This window comes from Oryctolagus cuniculus, chromosome 16 (assembly GCF_964237555.1).
Source record: "Oryctolagus cuniculus chromosome 16, mOryCun1.1, whole genome shotgun sequence".
NCBI classification, from domain to species: domain Eukaryota; kingdom Metazoa; phylum Chordata; class Mammalia; order Lagomorpha; family Leporidae; genus Oryctolagus; species Oryctolagus cuniculus.
The window spans coordinates 9,965,201-9,979,687 of record NC_091447.1 but is presented as its reverse complement, the minus strand read 5'-3'; the positions used below and the strand labels follow the sequence as shown (position 1 = coordinate 9,979,687).

Sequence of the window (14,487 nt, the reverse complement as noted above, 5' to 3'; positions counted from 1 at the left end):
AAAAGAAAGACAGTATTAAGTGTTTCCCCCCATTTTCCTTTCCGCTCTAGGCTCTAGCGGCCACAAGTCTGAGTTCTGTCTGCATGGATTTAGTTAATTCTGGATAGTTAAGATAAAGCAGTCCTCCCTTGCTCTGCAAGGGATGCATTCTAAGGGCCCCCAGCTCACTTTCCCCTGTGAATGCTTGACAGTGCGAATAGTGCTGAATCTTGTATGTACTATGCTTGTTGCTATACATATATATACATATAAATTAAGTTTGGTAAGAGGTTAACAGCAGTAACTAATAATAAAGTAGAACAGTTACAACAACATACTCTCGTAAAAGTTATGTGAATGTAGTCTCAAAATATTGTACTGTGTTCATTCTTTTTGTGATGATTTGAGATATAGTGTCTACATGATGAGCTAAGTGAGGTAAATGGTAGAGGCATTGGGACATAGGCATTAGATGACTGCATAAGGATTATGGGAACACTGATATAGCCAACCTGAAAACCTAAATGGCTACAAAGTGACTAATGGTTAGTGCATCCAGTGTGGCTTGCCGGACAAAGGAATAATTGACTTAGGAGCAGGATGGTGCAACATTTCATCATGCTGCTCGGAATGATGCTCAGCTTGAAACTTAAGAGTCCCTTATTTTTGGAATTTTCCACTTAATATTTCCGAACTGCAGTTTACTGGGTAACTGAAAACGTGGAAACTGAAACTCAATAAGGGAAGCTACTGTAAATGGAATTCTACAGGCTGTGGTGTTTTGTATTTGGCTTCTTAGTGTAATGTTTCTAGGTTTACCCATGTTGTTGCTTCCATCAGCACTTCATTCCTTTTTTATGACTGAATGATACTCCATTGTATAGAGACACCACAGTTTGTATATCCATTTGTTGATGGACATTTAGGCTCTTTGCATCTTTTAGTTGTTGTAAATAGTGCTATTGTGAACGTGTGTACGTGCATTTGTTTGAGTAGCTGTTTTCAATATTTTTGGCTATGCACACCTTGGAATGGAATTGTTGGATCCTATGATAATTCTATGTTTAACTTTTTTAGGAACCACCAACTGTTTTACACAGTGGCTGCACCATTTTACATATCCCCAGTTTGTTTTTGTTTGCCCTCTATCATGCTGAGATCATGCTGACTTGAAAAAGAAAATGAGCCAAAGATCAGTCTTTTTTTTTAAGGTATGAACTCTTATTTGGTACATCTTTTGCAATAGATTTTTCAGCCAGTTTTATCTGTCTTTTTTCAAGTGGTTTATTGAATTTCATTTTGTCTGTTCTTTTCTTCAAAAATTTGTATGCCTTAATTTCTTTTCTTTCATAGTTTTTGTGTTCTTAGAACCTGTGGGAATGATTTTGAGGGCTAAGTAAATATGTTTATTATACAACATGAAAGGAAAATAATAAAAAGGGAGAAATAGCAATATTGAAATAGTTTTGGTTACTTTGAAGGAGTTACTTACAGTTTTCAGTTTCCATAAGTGTGGGTCACACTTCCTTCCACATTTTCTGTAGGGGTCAATTGACGATGCTTGGCAGTTTAAATTTGAGGCCATTCTGTGATATTAAAATAATTCCCTGTGTTAACACTTGATAAAACGATGAAAATATAAACTAAATGGTTAAGATAGGTTAAACAGAAGTCAGATCTCTTATGTTGTGGAAGTAAGGTTGATTTTGATTGAATTTGAACTAAATATAATTTTTGAAGTCTGCCTGTTTATTCAACATTTCCTTTTTTATTTGGTTTTAACCAAAATGAGACTCAGATTTTTTGTTTGCCATGAAAAATAGATCAAAACCATTAAGAACAGCAGAACTTACTCAGTTCTTCCAGAATTGACAGTCTGTTTCCTGTTAACCAGCTAGTTTCTTGAATATGATTTTAGTTTGCATCATTTGACAAGGGCTTGTTACCTGCTACCAGGTGATAGCTCTAAAGAAGCATGAATACAACTTCACTGTTAGGGACAGTTGAGAGTATTTAGGAATCATAGTCCCTTAGTTCTTTCTGCAGAAATAGGGACTCAGAAATGTTTGTGTCATATAATTAGTATGTTCTGCATGTAATGTGATTTTATTATGTAACTTACCCAATTAATAAAGTATACTTCAGAAATAAAGGAGAGAATATATAGGATCATAGTAGCTAATATATAAGTTATATGTAAAAATTGGGATTTAAGGAAATAACTTTCTGAAAAGTATCTTAAAAGGTGTTATATCATTTGGGGGGATCTTTGTACTTTGTTTACATAAAGTATTGAAAAACAGTAGGTTATTTATGTACTATAGGAAAGACTATTTTTTTAAAAATGTATTTTATTTGAGAGACAGAGAGAGAATATCTTATCTGCTGTTTCACTTCCCAAAAGGCTGCCACAGCCAGGGCCAGGCTGAAGCCAGCAGAGGAGCTTTACCTGGTGTTCCTCATGGGTGCAGGGGCCCAAGTATTTGGGCCATTGTTCCACTGCTTTCTCAGGCATATTAGTGGGGAGCTGGATTGGAAGTGAGCAGCAAGGACTTGAACTGGCACCTGTATGGGATGGCAGCATCACAGGTGGTGTCTTAACCCACTGTGCCATGACACCAGCCCCAGAAAAAGGTCTTAATAGATATAGACCTGTATGGTATTGTATTGAGAAAGAATCCAAAGATCATCATTTTTTCACTTTAGTCTTAGAAGAGACATCTGCTAGCAGGTTTGTAAAATACATGAAAATTGCTAGTTTTTTTTTTTTACACTGTGTATAATGTATATATACTGTGTATACAATATAGATTTACTTCCTGGGTTATCCTGTGACCCTCTAGCATTAAGTTTTTGTCATTTCCTATGCTGGTGGTATGCCATTTTGGCTGACACTTGCTTCCTGTCTCCTTGCTTCCTGTCCCTGTCACCCAAGATAAGATCTGGTTGGTGCAATTTATTCTATGCTACCAGTGTTTTGATGTAGCTTTTCTAGTAGGCTGTTAATCTGGTTGTAGAAATCTGAACTTGTCACTGTGGCTTGGTGTGGTAGGGGTCAGTCCTGTGATTCAGAGTGTGCTTATCTGTGCCTAAGGAATCCCTCAGAAAGTGGCTTAAGGTATGGAAAGTAGGTATTTTTTTTTTTTTAAGATTTATTTATTTATTTGTAAGAGTTACACAGAAGAGAGGCAGGCAGAGAGAGAGGGGGGGGTCCTCCATCAGATGATTCACTCTTCAACTGGCCGCAATGGCTGGAACTGCGCCTATCCAAAGCCAGGAGCCAGGAGCTTCTTCCAGGTCTCTCATGTGGGTTCAGGGGCCCAAGGACCTGGGCCATCCTCCACTGCTTTCCCAGGCCACAGCAGAGAGCTGGATCAGAAGTGGAGCAGCCGAGACTCATACCAGCGCACATGTGGGATGCCGGCGCTTCAGGCCAAGGCGTTAACTCGCTGTGCCACAGCGCCGGCCCTAAGGTAGGCATTTTTGAGTAGTTCAAAAGGGGGACAGTGCATAAAGTGAGTACGCTGTTTGTTGTAAAGTCAGTTCGTATTTTTACATATTGTACTATATTTGCTTCTAGTAATGCTGCATCTAGTAGCTTTAATAATGATCTCAGTAGCCAGATCATTTACATAAGACCCAGCCAAAGATTCTTAGGAGGGAAACATTTTATGCTTCAGATTTACACTCTTCTGACAGAAATTCACACAAGCTGTCAAAAGAGTTTGCTCCAAGAAGGTGCCTTTGAATTTGTTGTATGTGCATGTACACATACACATACATGGTACTATCATCCCATGTTAGTTTTTTAAACTGTTGAAGCATAGGGAATCTACAGTAAGTTCCCCTCCCTCCCTCCCTCCCTCCCTCCCTCCCTTCCTTTTTTCCTTTTTTCCTTTTTTCTATTTTATTTGTAAGGCAGAGTTATAGAGAGAGGTGGAAAGACAGAGATCTTTCCATCTGCTGGTTCACTCCCTAACTGGATGCATAGGCCAGGGCTGGGCCAGGCTGAAGCCAGGAGCCAGGAACTTCTTTCAGGTCTCCCATGTGGGTGCAGGAACCCAAGTGCTTGGACCATCTTATGCTGCTTTCCTGGATGCATTAGTAGGGAGCTGGATCTGAAGTAGAGCATCCGGATCTTGAATTGGCATCCGTATCAGATACCAGTGTTGCAGGTGGAAGCTTAACCTGTTAATGCTACAACGCCAGCCACAGTTCCTTCTTTTAGAAGTGAGTAAACAAAGGTTGAGAGACACATGTCTTAGAGCAGAGCTAGGAATAGAAATCAATTCTTGCCTGCTCCTGTGTTGTGCATGGTGCATAGAGACTTAAAAATGGGCTTACCTACCTATTGCTGGTATTTATCTCATCTTGTTTAGGATCTTGCCAGTTGGGATTCTTGAGTGTAAGGAACAGAAATATACTTCAGTTACTTCATGGAAGAAGGGGCATCCATGGAAGTAAAATGGAATGCTGCTGCTTTTATTGGAACTCATAAATTGATGGAGACCTCCACTTTCTCCATTTGTCTGAGTGGCCAGAACTCTCATCTTGGAATTTCACTGTATCTCAGCTTAATTTTCAGTCTCTCTGAGCCGCCTTCTTGACTACTCATTGACCTGAATGTCCTCTCAGAATGACTGTACCAGCTCCAGAATGTTTTTCCATGTTTACCCACTGATTGGCAGTAGTTTACAACTTTTCAGATCCCTATTGTACTGAGGTCTCACAAAATACAGTGTCTGCCAAACAGTGTATTAGCTGCCTTTGTGTTAGATACACATAGCAGACCTGGACCAGCTTGAAGTTCAAGCAGTGAAAAATAGGATAACATGATTCTCAAGGCTGTGGACAGGAGGTTGTGATAGGAACATGAACCATAAATTTTTACATCATTTAACACCTACTGGTTTCATATTCAGTTGTTTGTTATATTGATGAGATAGTAAGCTACTGAGTACGTCTTAAATTTGAATGGAAAAGACTGAGTAGACATAGTTGGGTCATCGTGTCATATCCCTTGCATCTGTGTATTGTTAAGTTCATTAATTGTAAATGAATGTTTTCTTTGTATTAGTTACCCTTCTCTTTATCTGGCTATAGTTTGGTTATTTCTTGAGACTCATACCAGCTGTCACCCTTTCTAAAATGCTTCCTCTGATTGACTTCCCCCCTCCTTTCCAGTTGCGTCAGAAGATAGACTCCTCCCTAGTGTCTCAAGGATAGCTATCATTTTATCGTATTGTTCTATAATGATATGCATTATTTCTTTTTTGATGCAAGACTATGAGCTTCTTGAGACCATAAACTATGTTTTACCATTGAAATAGCAGGTAGTCCCTATTGTAGGGACTCCATAGACAGCAGTAAATTGTGAATGAAAGAAGCTTGGTGTTGGGGAGGAGGGTGCAGCACTGTGGCCTGCTGCACCAACATCCCATATGGGCATCCATTTGAGTCCTGGCTGCTGCACTTCTAATGTTCTTTGTTGAGGGCCTGAGAAAGCAGTAGAAGATAGCCCAAGTGCTTGGGCCCCTGCACCCATGTGGGAAACCTGGAAGAAGTTCCTGGCTGCTGGCTTTGGCCTGGCCCAGTCCTGGTGTTGTGAACATTTGGGGAGTGAACCAGTGGATGAAATACCTCTTTCTCTGTCTCTCCTTTTCTCTCTTGCTCTAACTCTGCCTTTCAAATAAGTAAATAAATAAATCATTAAAAAAAAAAAAAGAAGCTTTTGGATTAGAAGAGGTAGATCTACATAAATAACTACTGTGGAAGCAGAGAATGCATTGTGTCTAGGAAGAGGGTAAAAAGACTGAGGGAATGCTTGTTTCAAAGGAGGAAGAATGTTACCTGGTTCTTTTAATTATTTATTTGAGAGTTAGAAAGAAAGCATGTACTAATTCTACCCCCTGCCCTCCTCTGCTCCATCTCTTGGTTGGTCCATTCTGGAAATGCCTCTAATGGCTGGAGCCAGGTGTGCAAACTTGGTCTCCCACGTGAGTAACAAGAACCCAACTCCTCAAGCTGTCACCCTCCTCCCAGAGTCTGCATTAGCAAGAGGCTAGTAGAGTCAGGTAGCAGGTGTCCTAACCAGAGGCTTAGCTGGTAGGTCAGATGACTGCTGCTGTATGTTCCTTTAAATAAGGTAGTGTAAGGGATCTTAGGGGTATGTGATGAATTTGATTTTGGACATGATGAGTTTGGGTACCCCAGAGAAATCCAGTCAGGTTTTCTGTATCAACACATATACAACAGATAGTTTTTGATCTCTGTTATTTCCTGTATTAACCTGAAAGGCTATGAAAGCTGTGAAATGAATCTAAACAGATAATTTTAATATCCTGCAAGAATAGGTTTGTTCACTTTTTATTAAAATTGAATAGTTTTAAAGAGTTTGACCTTTTTTTCTTTTTCATTTGTTCTTTTGGGTATTGGTAAGGCTGATCATGTGTCATTTTGTTGTAATTTATGGCTGGTGCCATCTGGCTGCCATTGTCCCTTTTTCACAAAATCATTTTGTGTTTGTGATTATTTATAGATGATTTTAATAAGTGTATTTTGGAAATTCCTGAATAGTATATTCATCCCACACCACTGGTACATGAAGAGTAAAGGTCATATTCTTACTTTGTTGCCATTTATAAATGAAATTTTAACCTGTATTTAGCATAAAAGTGTAACTCGCCTTTAGTGTTGGGTTGTATTTGGGAAGCACATCCTCCTCTCAGTCTGCCGTTGATGCAGTGGGTCTCAGAGCACTTTCCCTAGGGGATGCTCCTGAGGACCTGGATCACTTGGGGAATCTTTATTCACCTAGAGTTTTTATTTTTGGAAATTACCAAAACTTTGGTGTACAATGTTAGTAATTGGTTCTTTGATGACACCCATTTTGGCAGAAAGAATTGTAAAGAAAAGAGGTTGAGTTTTGTTATCAAACTGCAAAGCAACCTTTTGAAGACAGTTGGAAAGACATCTCAAAATTCTTTAAGCTCTGTAGGCATTATATTTTTCTGTATTACCCACATTGCAAATCTCTTTATTTTGACATTTTTCACCTTTATGTTACAGTTAAAGTGTATTTTGCCTTTGTAGTTTGTCAGTATTGGGGACAGAATCTGATTCATCTTTATATCATGTAAGGCCTAATACTTACTTTACCTACTTTAATTATAGAATCAATATAAACACAAAATAATTGGAAGGGCAGTACTTTTATATAAAATGTATATATCCACCTATAAAATAGGATATTAAAACTCTTACTACTTAGTTGTGTATTTTTTTAATTGAACGGCCATGTGTATGTTGCTCCAATATTAATATCCATCATGTGAAACTTTTTGCAAAGTTTTATTTATTTGAAAGGCACAAAAATGGAGAGAGAGAAGTATCTTACCTGTTGGTTCATTTCCCAAATAACTACAACAGCTGGGGCTGGGCTAGGTCTAAGCCAGGAGCTGGGAACTCAGCCTATGACTCCCATGTGACTGCAGAGACCCCAGCACTGAAGTCATAACCTGGTACTCCCCAGGATGGGCGTTAGCAGAAAACTGGAATCAGGAACAGGGCCGGGACTCAAACCCAGGCCCGTCCATGTGTGTTGCTGGTGTCCCAGGCTGCGTCTTTACCTCTTAGCCAAACCCCTCCCCAATATGGCTCTCTGAATCCTGGGTTAGTTACATAAACAGATAGCACACTATTGGCTCTTTAGTTCCCTACTGGCATTACTTGAGAAATGCAAGTGTATTTATTGTCTAAGTGAATTTTAATTGTGGTTTTAAAAAATAAATTTAATGTGGAGACCGGCACTGTGTAGGCTAAGCTTCTGCCTGTGGTGCCAGGATCCCATATGGGCACCAGTTTGTGTCTTGGCGGCTCCTCTTCTGATCCAGCTCTCTGCCTGTGGCCTGGGAAAGCAGTGGAAAATGACTCAGTTCCTTGGGCCCCTGTAACCACATGGGAGACCTGGAAGAAGCTCCTGCATCCTGGCTTTGGATCAACCCTTTTCTGGCTATTGCATCCAGTTGGGGAGTGAACCAGTGGATGGAAGACCTTTCTCTCTGTCTCTTCTCTCTTTCTGTAGCTCCACCTCTCAAATAAATAAATAAAATCTTAATATATATATAAAAAAATGAAAAATTTCAGACATTGAAAGTAGAAGGAATAGTACAATACCCAGGTTAGACGTTTATCAAGTTGTGGCAAATTATGTATACTTCATCAATATTCTTTTTCCCTTTTTCTCCAATGACTAATCAAATTCCAGATACATGATTTCATCTGTAAATATTTCATAATACATTTCTAAAATATGAAATTCTTATTATCAGACATAATCTTCATTCCATTATACCAGCTAAAAAGTAAGCAACAACTTTCTATTTTATGATGATTTATTTCTTTGATAGGCCGTGTGGCAGGGTTGGGGGGAGGAATTATCTTCAGTCTGCTGGTTCACTACCCAAATGCTCGCAATAGCCAAGGTTAGGCCACGCTCAAGCCAGGAGCCAGGAATTCTATCCAGGTCTCCCACATGAGTGGCAGGAACCCAAGTACTTGGGTTATCACCTGCTGCTTCCCAGGCACATTAGCAGGAAACTGGATCTGAAGCTTGGAGTAGTCAGGACTGGAACTGACATTGTAATATGGGATTTGGGGCTACCAAGCTGTGGATGCTTCCAGTAATGTCATTAAGTATTCAGAAAATGTGAGGAATTACTGAATTTCATTCTCCCCCTTCTTGCCCTCTTCACCACTGCTTTTCTGCCCCACACCTTTGAATTTTTGCTAAAATTGTGTTTTGAAAAACTTTACATATTACAGTTTTAATCCACAGGTTCCCCTCCCCTACCTCTTCTTCATACTCTGTTTTTTTCCCTTGAAATTTGTTGAAGGAACTGATTTTTTTTTTTGCCCTTGAGTGCCACAATCTGAATTTTGCTTTTAGTTCATTTCCATGCTGTAATGTAACATTTTCTATCTTCTGCATTTCCTAAATCAAACTTAGCTAGCATGCTTGCTTGCTTCAGAATTCTTTCATAGGAGGCAGTGTTTAATTCTGTCATTTCTTTCTATTTTTTTTTTTTAAGGGAAAGTGTTTATTGGGGAACACCTAACAGACCGGAGTGAAGGGGTGGCGAAGGGAAAGAGAGAAGGAGACTATAAGAGAGAGAGACAGAGAGGAGGGAGAAGAGAGACGAGAGGAGCCAAGAGAGGCCAAGAGAGCGCAGGAGAGAAGTACCAAGAGAGCACGTGTTCAGGAACAGGCCCTTTTAAAACTTCCTGACGGGCATTATCTGCCTCAACATAAACCATTATATAACATGCCTGTAACTATAGACTTCTAGTTTAGGCCACCGAAGATTAGAGATGGGACTTGAGCACCCCCTTGACTTGCATCCTCTGGTCTGCTCTAACAAAAACCAGCATGAAGAGAAAGCTAGGCCTCAGAAGCAATGTAAAGATAAGTGGCAGGCCTATTAATGGCTGTTCTGTACAGTGATCTGCCATCAAGGAGACCCAACAGGCCAGTCCACTACAGTGGCTTTCAATATGGTAAGCCTGGGCTTCATGAGAAGTCAGCTTGTGAAGAGCCCTGGCAGCTCTGCCAAGAGTTGGATCACTGGAAATAGAACTGCCCTGGAGTCGAAGGATGACCAGGTCAGAGCCACAGATCTTATTGGCTCTAAGCTGAAAAGCCCTTCACTCAGCCCAGCTTCCAAAGTGACCACCAGAGCTGAGGAAATGGCCAAGTAGGGTCAGCAACATTGCAGGCAGAACTGTAAATTTCCTGTTAGAAATGCCACCTGCCTTTACCTGGCCAGTTCTCTTCCCAGGCCAGCTAGGTAATCAAAGTCAACAGGGTGCCTTCCCAAGGAGGTTCACAACTCCCTTAGGATGTACCCTATGTGAAGAGATATAGGTCTGGGCCTCTTAACTTACAAGGCCTAAAGCCCACCTGATTATTATCAAGCCCCTTCCATCAGGTTCATTTCTTTCTTTTTAAAAAAATTTTTTTTTAAGATTTATTTATTTGAAAGAGTTACAGAGAGAGAGACAGACAGAGAGGTCTTCATTTAATCATTCACTCCCCAGATGGCCTCAATAGTTAGAGCTGGACTGCTCTGAAGCAAAGAGCCAGGAGTTTCTTCTGGGTCTATCACATGGCTGCAGGGGCCCAAGCACTTGGGCCATCCTCTGCTGCTTTCTTAGGCCATAAGCAGAGAGCTGGCTCGGAAGAGGAGCAGCCAGGACTTAAACCAGCATCCATATGGGATGCCAGCACCACAGGCAGAGGCTTAACCTACTATGCCACAGCGCTGGCCCCCACTTATTTCTTTTTATATAGACTATTTCTTTATGGAGAAACAGGATTTTATCTCTGATTATATTTGATAAGTGTGTAATTCTTTACCACTTTTCAAAATCATAAGTTGTTGGCTGGTGCTGCAGCTCACTAGGCTAATCCTCCGCCTGCGGCGCTGGCTCCCCAGGTTCTAGTCCCGGTCGGGGTCCCAGATTCTGTCCCGGTTGCTCCTCTTCTAGTCCAGCTCTCTGCTGTGGCCCGGGAGTGCAGTGGAGGATGGCCCAGGCCCTTGGGCCCTGCACCCTCATGGGAGACCAGGAGGAAGCACCTGGTTCCTCGCTTTGGATCGGCGCAGTGCGCCAGCTGTAGTGGCTATTTGGGGGGTGAACCAATGGAAGAAAGACCTTTCTCTCTGTCTCTCTCTCTAATTCTGCCTATCCCCCCCCCAAAAAAAAATCATAAGTTGTTTATATAATAGTCTACAAAGGGTGATTAATGGAATTAAGAAAATGTCTATGATCTCTTAAATCCTAGAGTTGATCCATTCTTTGGGCCTTTGGTGCCTCTCCAAAGTTGTCAGGAATCTTGGCTTGACCTGTCCTTAGGGAAGTAGCTTTTGGGTCCTCTAGGCTTATCTTAAACATGTTTCTTGGTTCCGACTTGGAATCAGCCATCCCTCCAAGTCTTGGTTGATTTGATGGAATAAAAATCAATAATATTTTTTACTGAAATAAAATATTTTAGTGTGTCTTTGTATTTTGTTTTTCTTCTTAGGGTGTATCATGCTAAGGATTCACAATCGAATTTTACTGTGTTGTAGAATCACTTGAAATAGTTTATCTGCATGTCTTATGTTTTAACAGTAAATACAGTTAAATAGTGTTTGTTTTTGTGGTTATGTAGAATACTTAAACTGCTACAAAGTCAAGTCTACATATGAATTATTTTTGAGAGACAGAGAAAGCAAGTGTGCTCCTGTTCACTAATTCAGTACCCAGATGCCTTAGCAGCTGGAGGGTGGGTGAGGTAAAGCAAGTAGCCTGGGGCTGAGAACTCATTCCAGGTCTCCCATTAGAGTGGCAGGAACACACCTGCTTGAGTCTTCACCCCTGCCTCCTAGAGTGTGCATTTGCACAGCAGGAATCTGGAATAGGAGCTAGAGCTGGGTGTTGAGCCCATACCCTCCTATTGCCACCCCTATTATCGTTTTTTAAAATTTCTATAAATTCTTCTATTTAAAAAAACACATTTGTATTCATAACTCTTTCTTAGATGAGTGATAGCTATATATACTTTACTAATATGTAATTAGATTTAATAAAAATAATTGGCAATTAAGTTGATACAAAGAAGATAATTTGTTAAAAATAAATAGAATGGCTATTTATTTTTTATTTTTTTGACAGGCAGAGTGGACAGTGAGAGATAGAGAGAGACAGAGAGAAAGGTCCTCCTTTGCCGTTGGTTCACCCTCCAATGGCCGTTGCGGCCAGCGCGCCGCGGCTGGCGCACCGCGCTGATCCAATGGCAGGAGCCAGGTGATTATCCTGGTCTCCCATGGGGTGCAGGGCCCAAGCACTTGGGCCATCCTCCACTGCACTCCCTGGCCACAGCAGAGAGCTGACCTGGAGGAGGGGCAACCAGGACAGATTCCGGCGCCCCGACCGGGACTAGAACCTGGTGTGCTGGCGCCGCAAGGCGGAGGATTAGCCTAGTGAGCCGCGGCGCCAGAATGGCTATTTTCTGATATCAATTCTGTTAGCTCACAGCTCACATACTTGAAATTAAACATCTTATTCTTTAGTGCCTTTAACATTTTTGTTTTCAGTTCTTTTAAGGGAATATGTCTTTTTTTTTTAAGATTTATTTATTTGAAAGAATTATAGAGGCAGAGAGAGAGAGGGAGGGAGAGAGAGCTTCCATATGCCAGTTCATTCCCTAAATTACCTCAACGGCCGGTGCTGAGGCAGTCAGGAGCCTGGAGCTTCTTCTGGGTCTCCCACACGTGTGTAGGGCCCCAAGCACTTGAGCCATTTTCCACTGCTTTCCTAGGCCATGGCAGACAGCTGGATCAGAGGTGAAGCAGCTGGTACTCAAACCGGTGCCCCTATGTGATGCTGGCACTGCACGCAGCAGCTCTACCTGCTGCGCCACAGACCAGCCCCATGTTTCCTTTTTGTAGGAGATGTGTTAGACTCATTCCCAAGCAAATTTAAATTAGATCCCGATTTTTCAAGTGGAAACACTTAGGACACACATGTATTTTCTTCCCAAATATTATAAAGTCTGCCATGAAAGAATCTAATATTTTCTTCTGGTAAAGATTGAAACTGTGTGTAGATATTTTAAATTGATAAAATCTAGTTTTAAATTTTTTATAAAATATTTATTTGGAAGGCAGAAAGAGAGCGAGCGAGAGAGAGAGAGTGTGCTTTTACATCCACTGGTTCACTCTACAAATGTCCACAATAGTTAGGGCTGGGCCAGGCTGAAACCAGGAGCCAGGAACTCAGTTTGGCTCTCTCGTAGGGGTACAGATACCCAAATGCTTGAGCCTGCTTCCTTCCAAGGTACACATAAGCTGGGGGCTAGAATTGGAAGTAGAACTAGTGTTCAAAACTAGGCACTGTGATGTGGGATGTGAGCATCCCAAGTGACATCTTAACCTCTATGCAAAATACCTGACTCTAGAATCAAATCTCACTGGAGAAGGTAGCTTGAATAAAGTCTGTGGGTCATATTCTAGTTTCAGTTTTCTGAGGAAGTCAGCAGATAAGGTTCTGAGTAAGTCTTGGGAAGTAGCATGTGTTTCTTGTAGTCAGGCATCCTGCAGTGCCCTTGTGTGGATCAACTACTGGATATTCAGCAGAAGTGTTGTGAGAGGCTCTGTGCTGCCCTGTGCTTTATTCTACATTACTGTGTTCTGCTTTCAGCTCTTAGAAGGAAGTCAAAGGCCCCTTTGGTCTGGGAAGTGGTATTCCTCCCTGATCTCGGAAGGCGGGCAGGAAGGCATAGCAGAGACTTCATCAGCAAGCATTCTGTCCTTTGGTTAAAAGATAGTAGTGGCTAGGATGAGGCAAAGGGATTCTAAAACTAGAATTGAGTAAGAGTTACACCAGCCTAATATAGAAGAAAAGGAAAATGCCAACAAAATTTCCATTGAGGGAAATAAGAGACATGAATAGATGGGAGACCAGTTTGTAGCGGTAGAAGACAAAGTGTTAAAAATAAATTTCTCCCTAAACAAATCTTGTCCAAGATTTCTATTTATGTGTCATTTCATTCAGAGCTTCTCAGACCAATTGTAGATACTTGCTTTATTTCTCCCCATTGCACTTACCCTTATTTGATATCATTATATTCACTTAAATTTGTTTTCCTCACCTCTGGACGGTAAACTTATTTTAAATCACTTTGTCTTATGTTCAGCTCTTAGGTAATCCTAAGAGGGTATGCTTATGTAGATTTTGGAGAATATGTTCTGTTCCTTGTGCTATTACCAGCATCTTGAACTGTTCTTTGCACATAGGAAAGCAGTCAATGACTGGTGAATGAACGAATGAATGAATAAAACTCTCCTTTCTCTCATAATCCACAGCATTTATTGTCTGTTCCATAGTTTTTTGGTCATTAGTTTTGTTTAGCATCTTATAATGCTTTCTATTATTTTCCTTTGGTCTAGTGTCAATTGTTTCATTCCTGTAAGACATTCTTCTCTATGTTCCTTGATGGCCTGGGTAGGACAAATGCTTCCTTTGTATGTCTCACAGAGCAAGGCAAATGGATATAGTAACTTGTTGAACTGAATACATTTATTTATTCATAATGCCTCAAAATGGTAAAATCCAGTTTGTTTTTAACAAAAGGAGTATTTTTACCAGATAAAACAGTATGATTCTGTATGGAATAGGGTTTTTCTCACCCTCCCCCCCTTTTTTTTAGACAGACACTTTTTGGAGATGGTTTGTTGACCTCATGGTAAATTTTGGTAATTGAGGTTAAAATTTTTGCAATAATAATTTTATGGGCTTTTGCACACAATTTGAATAAAAAATATTAAGTTTTTAATGGAGGTGGGTTTCCTGAAATTTTAAGAAAAAAATATGTGTTCATTACATTGTAGTTATGTTGGAGCTTAGTTTTAAAATGAAAATTTGATTTTAAGTAAGGTTAACTTTGTAGTCTGTTTAGCCTTCATATAT

General features: G+C 40.5%; 1 protein-coding gene across 26 annotated transcripts in view; it reads left to right on the top strand.

The window, feature by feature from the left end:
- SNX13 (sorting nexin 13) overlaps positions 1 to 14,487 on the top strand; it is a 141,355-nt gene that overhangs the window by 37,265 nt on the left and 89,603 nt on the right. For 13 of the 26 annotated variants that reach the window (XM_070059597.1, XM_070059596.1, XM_070059592.1 and 10 more), the window contains one exon: positions 1,057 to 1,190. The exons of 10 other annotated variants lie outside the window; for them this stretch is intronic. Coding sequence is in view for 9 of the 16 variants with exons in the window: in XM_070059592.1 (XP_069915693.1) it covers positions 1,161 to 1,190 (30 nt within the window). In the remaining 7 variants the exon portion in view is untranslated. Of the gene's footprint in view, positions 1 to 1,056; positions 1,191 to 3,339; positions 3,453 to 14,487 lie in introns of those variants that run through there. 3 more of the 26 variants (XM_051853210.2, XM_051853207.2, XM_070059587.1) reach the window with 2 other exon arrangements.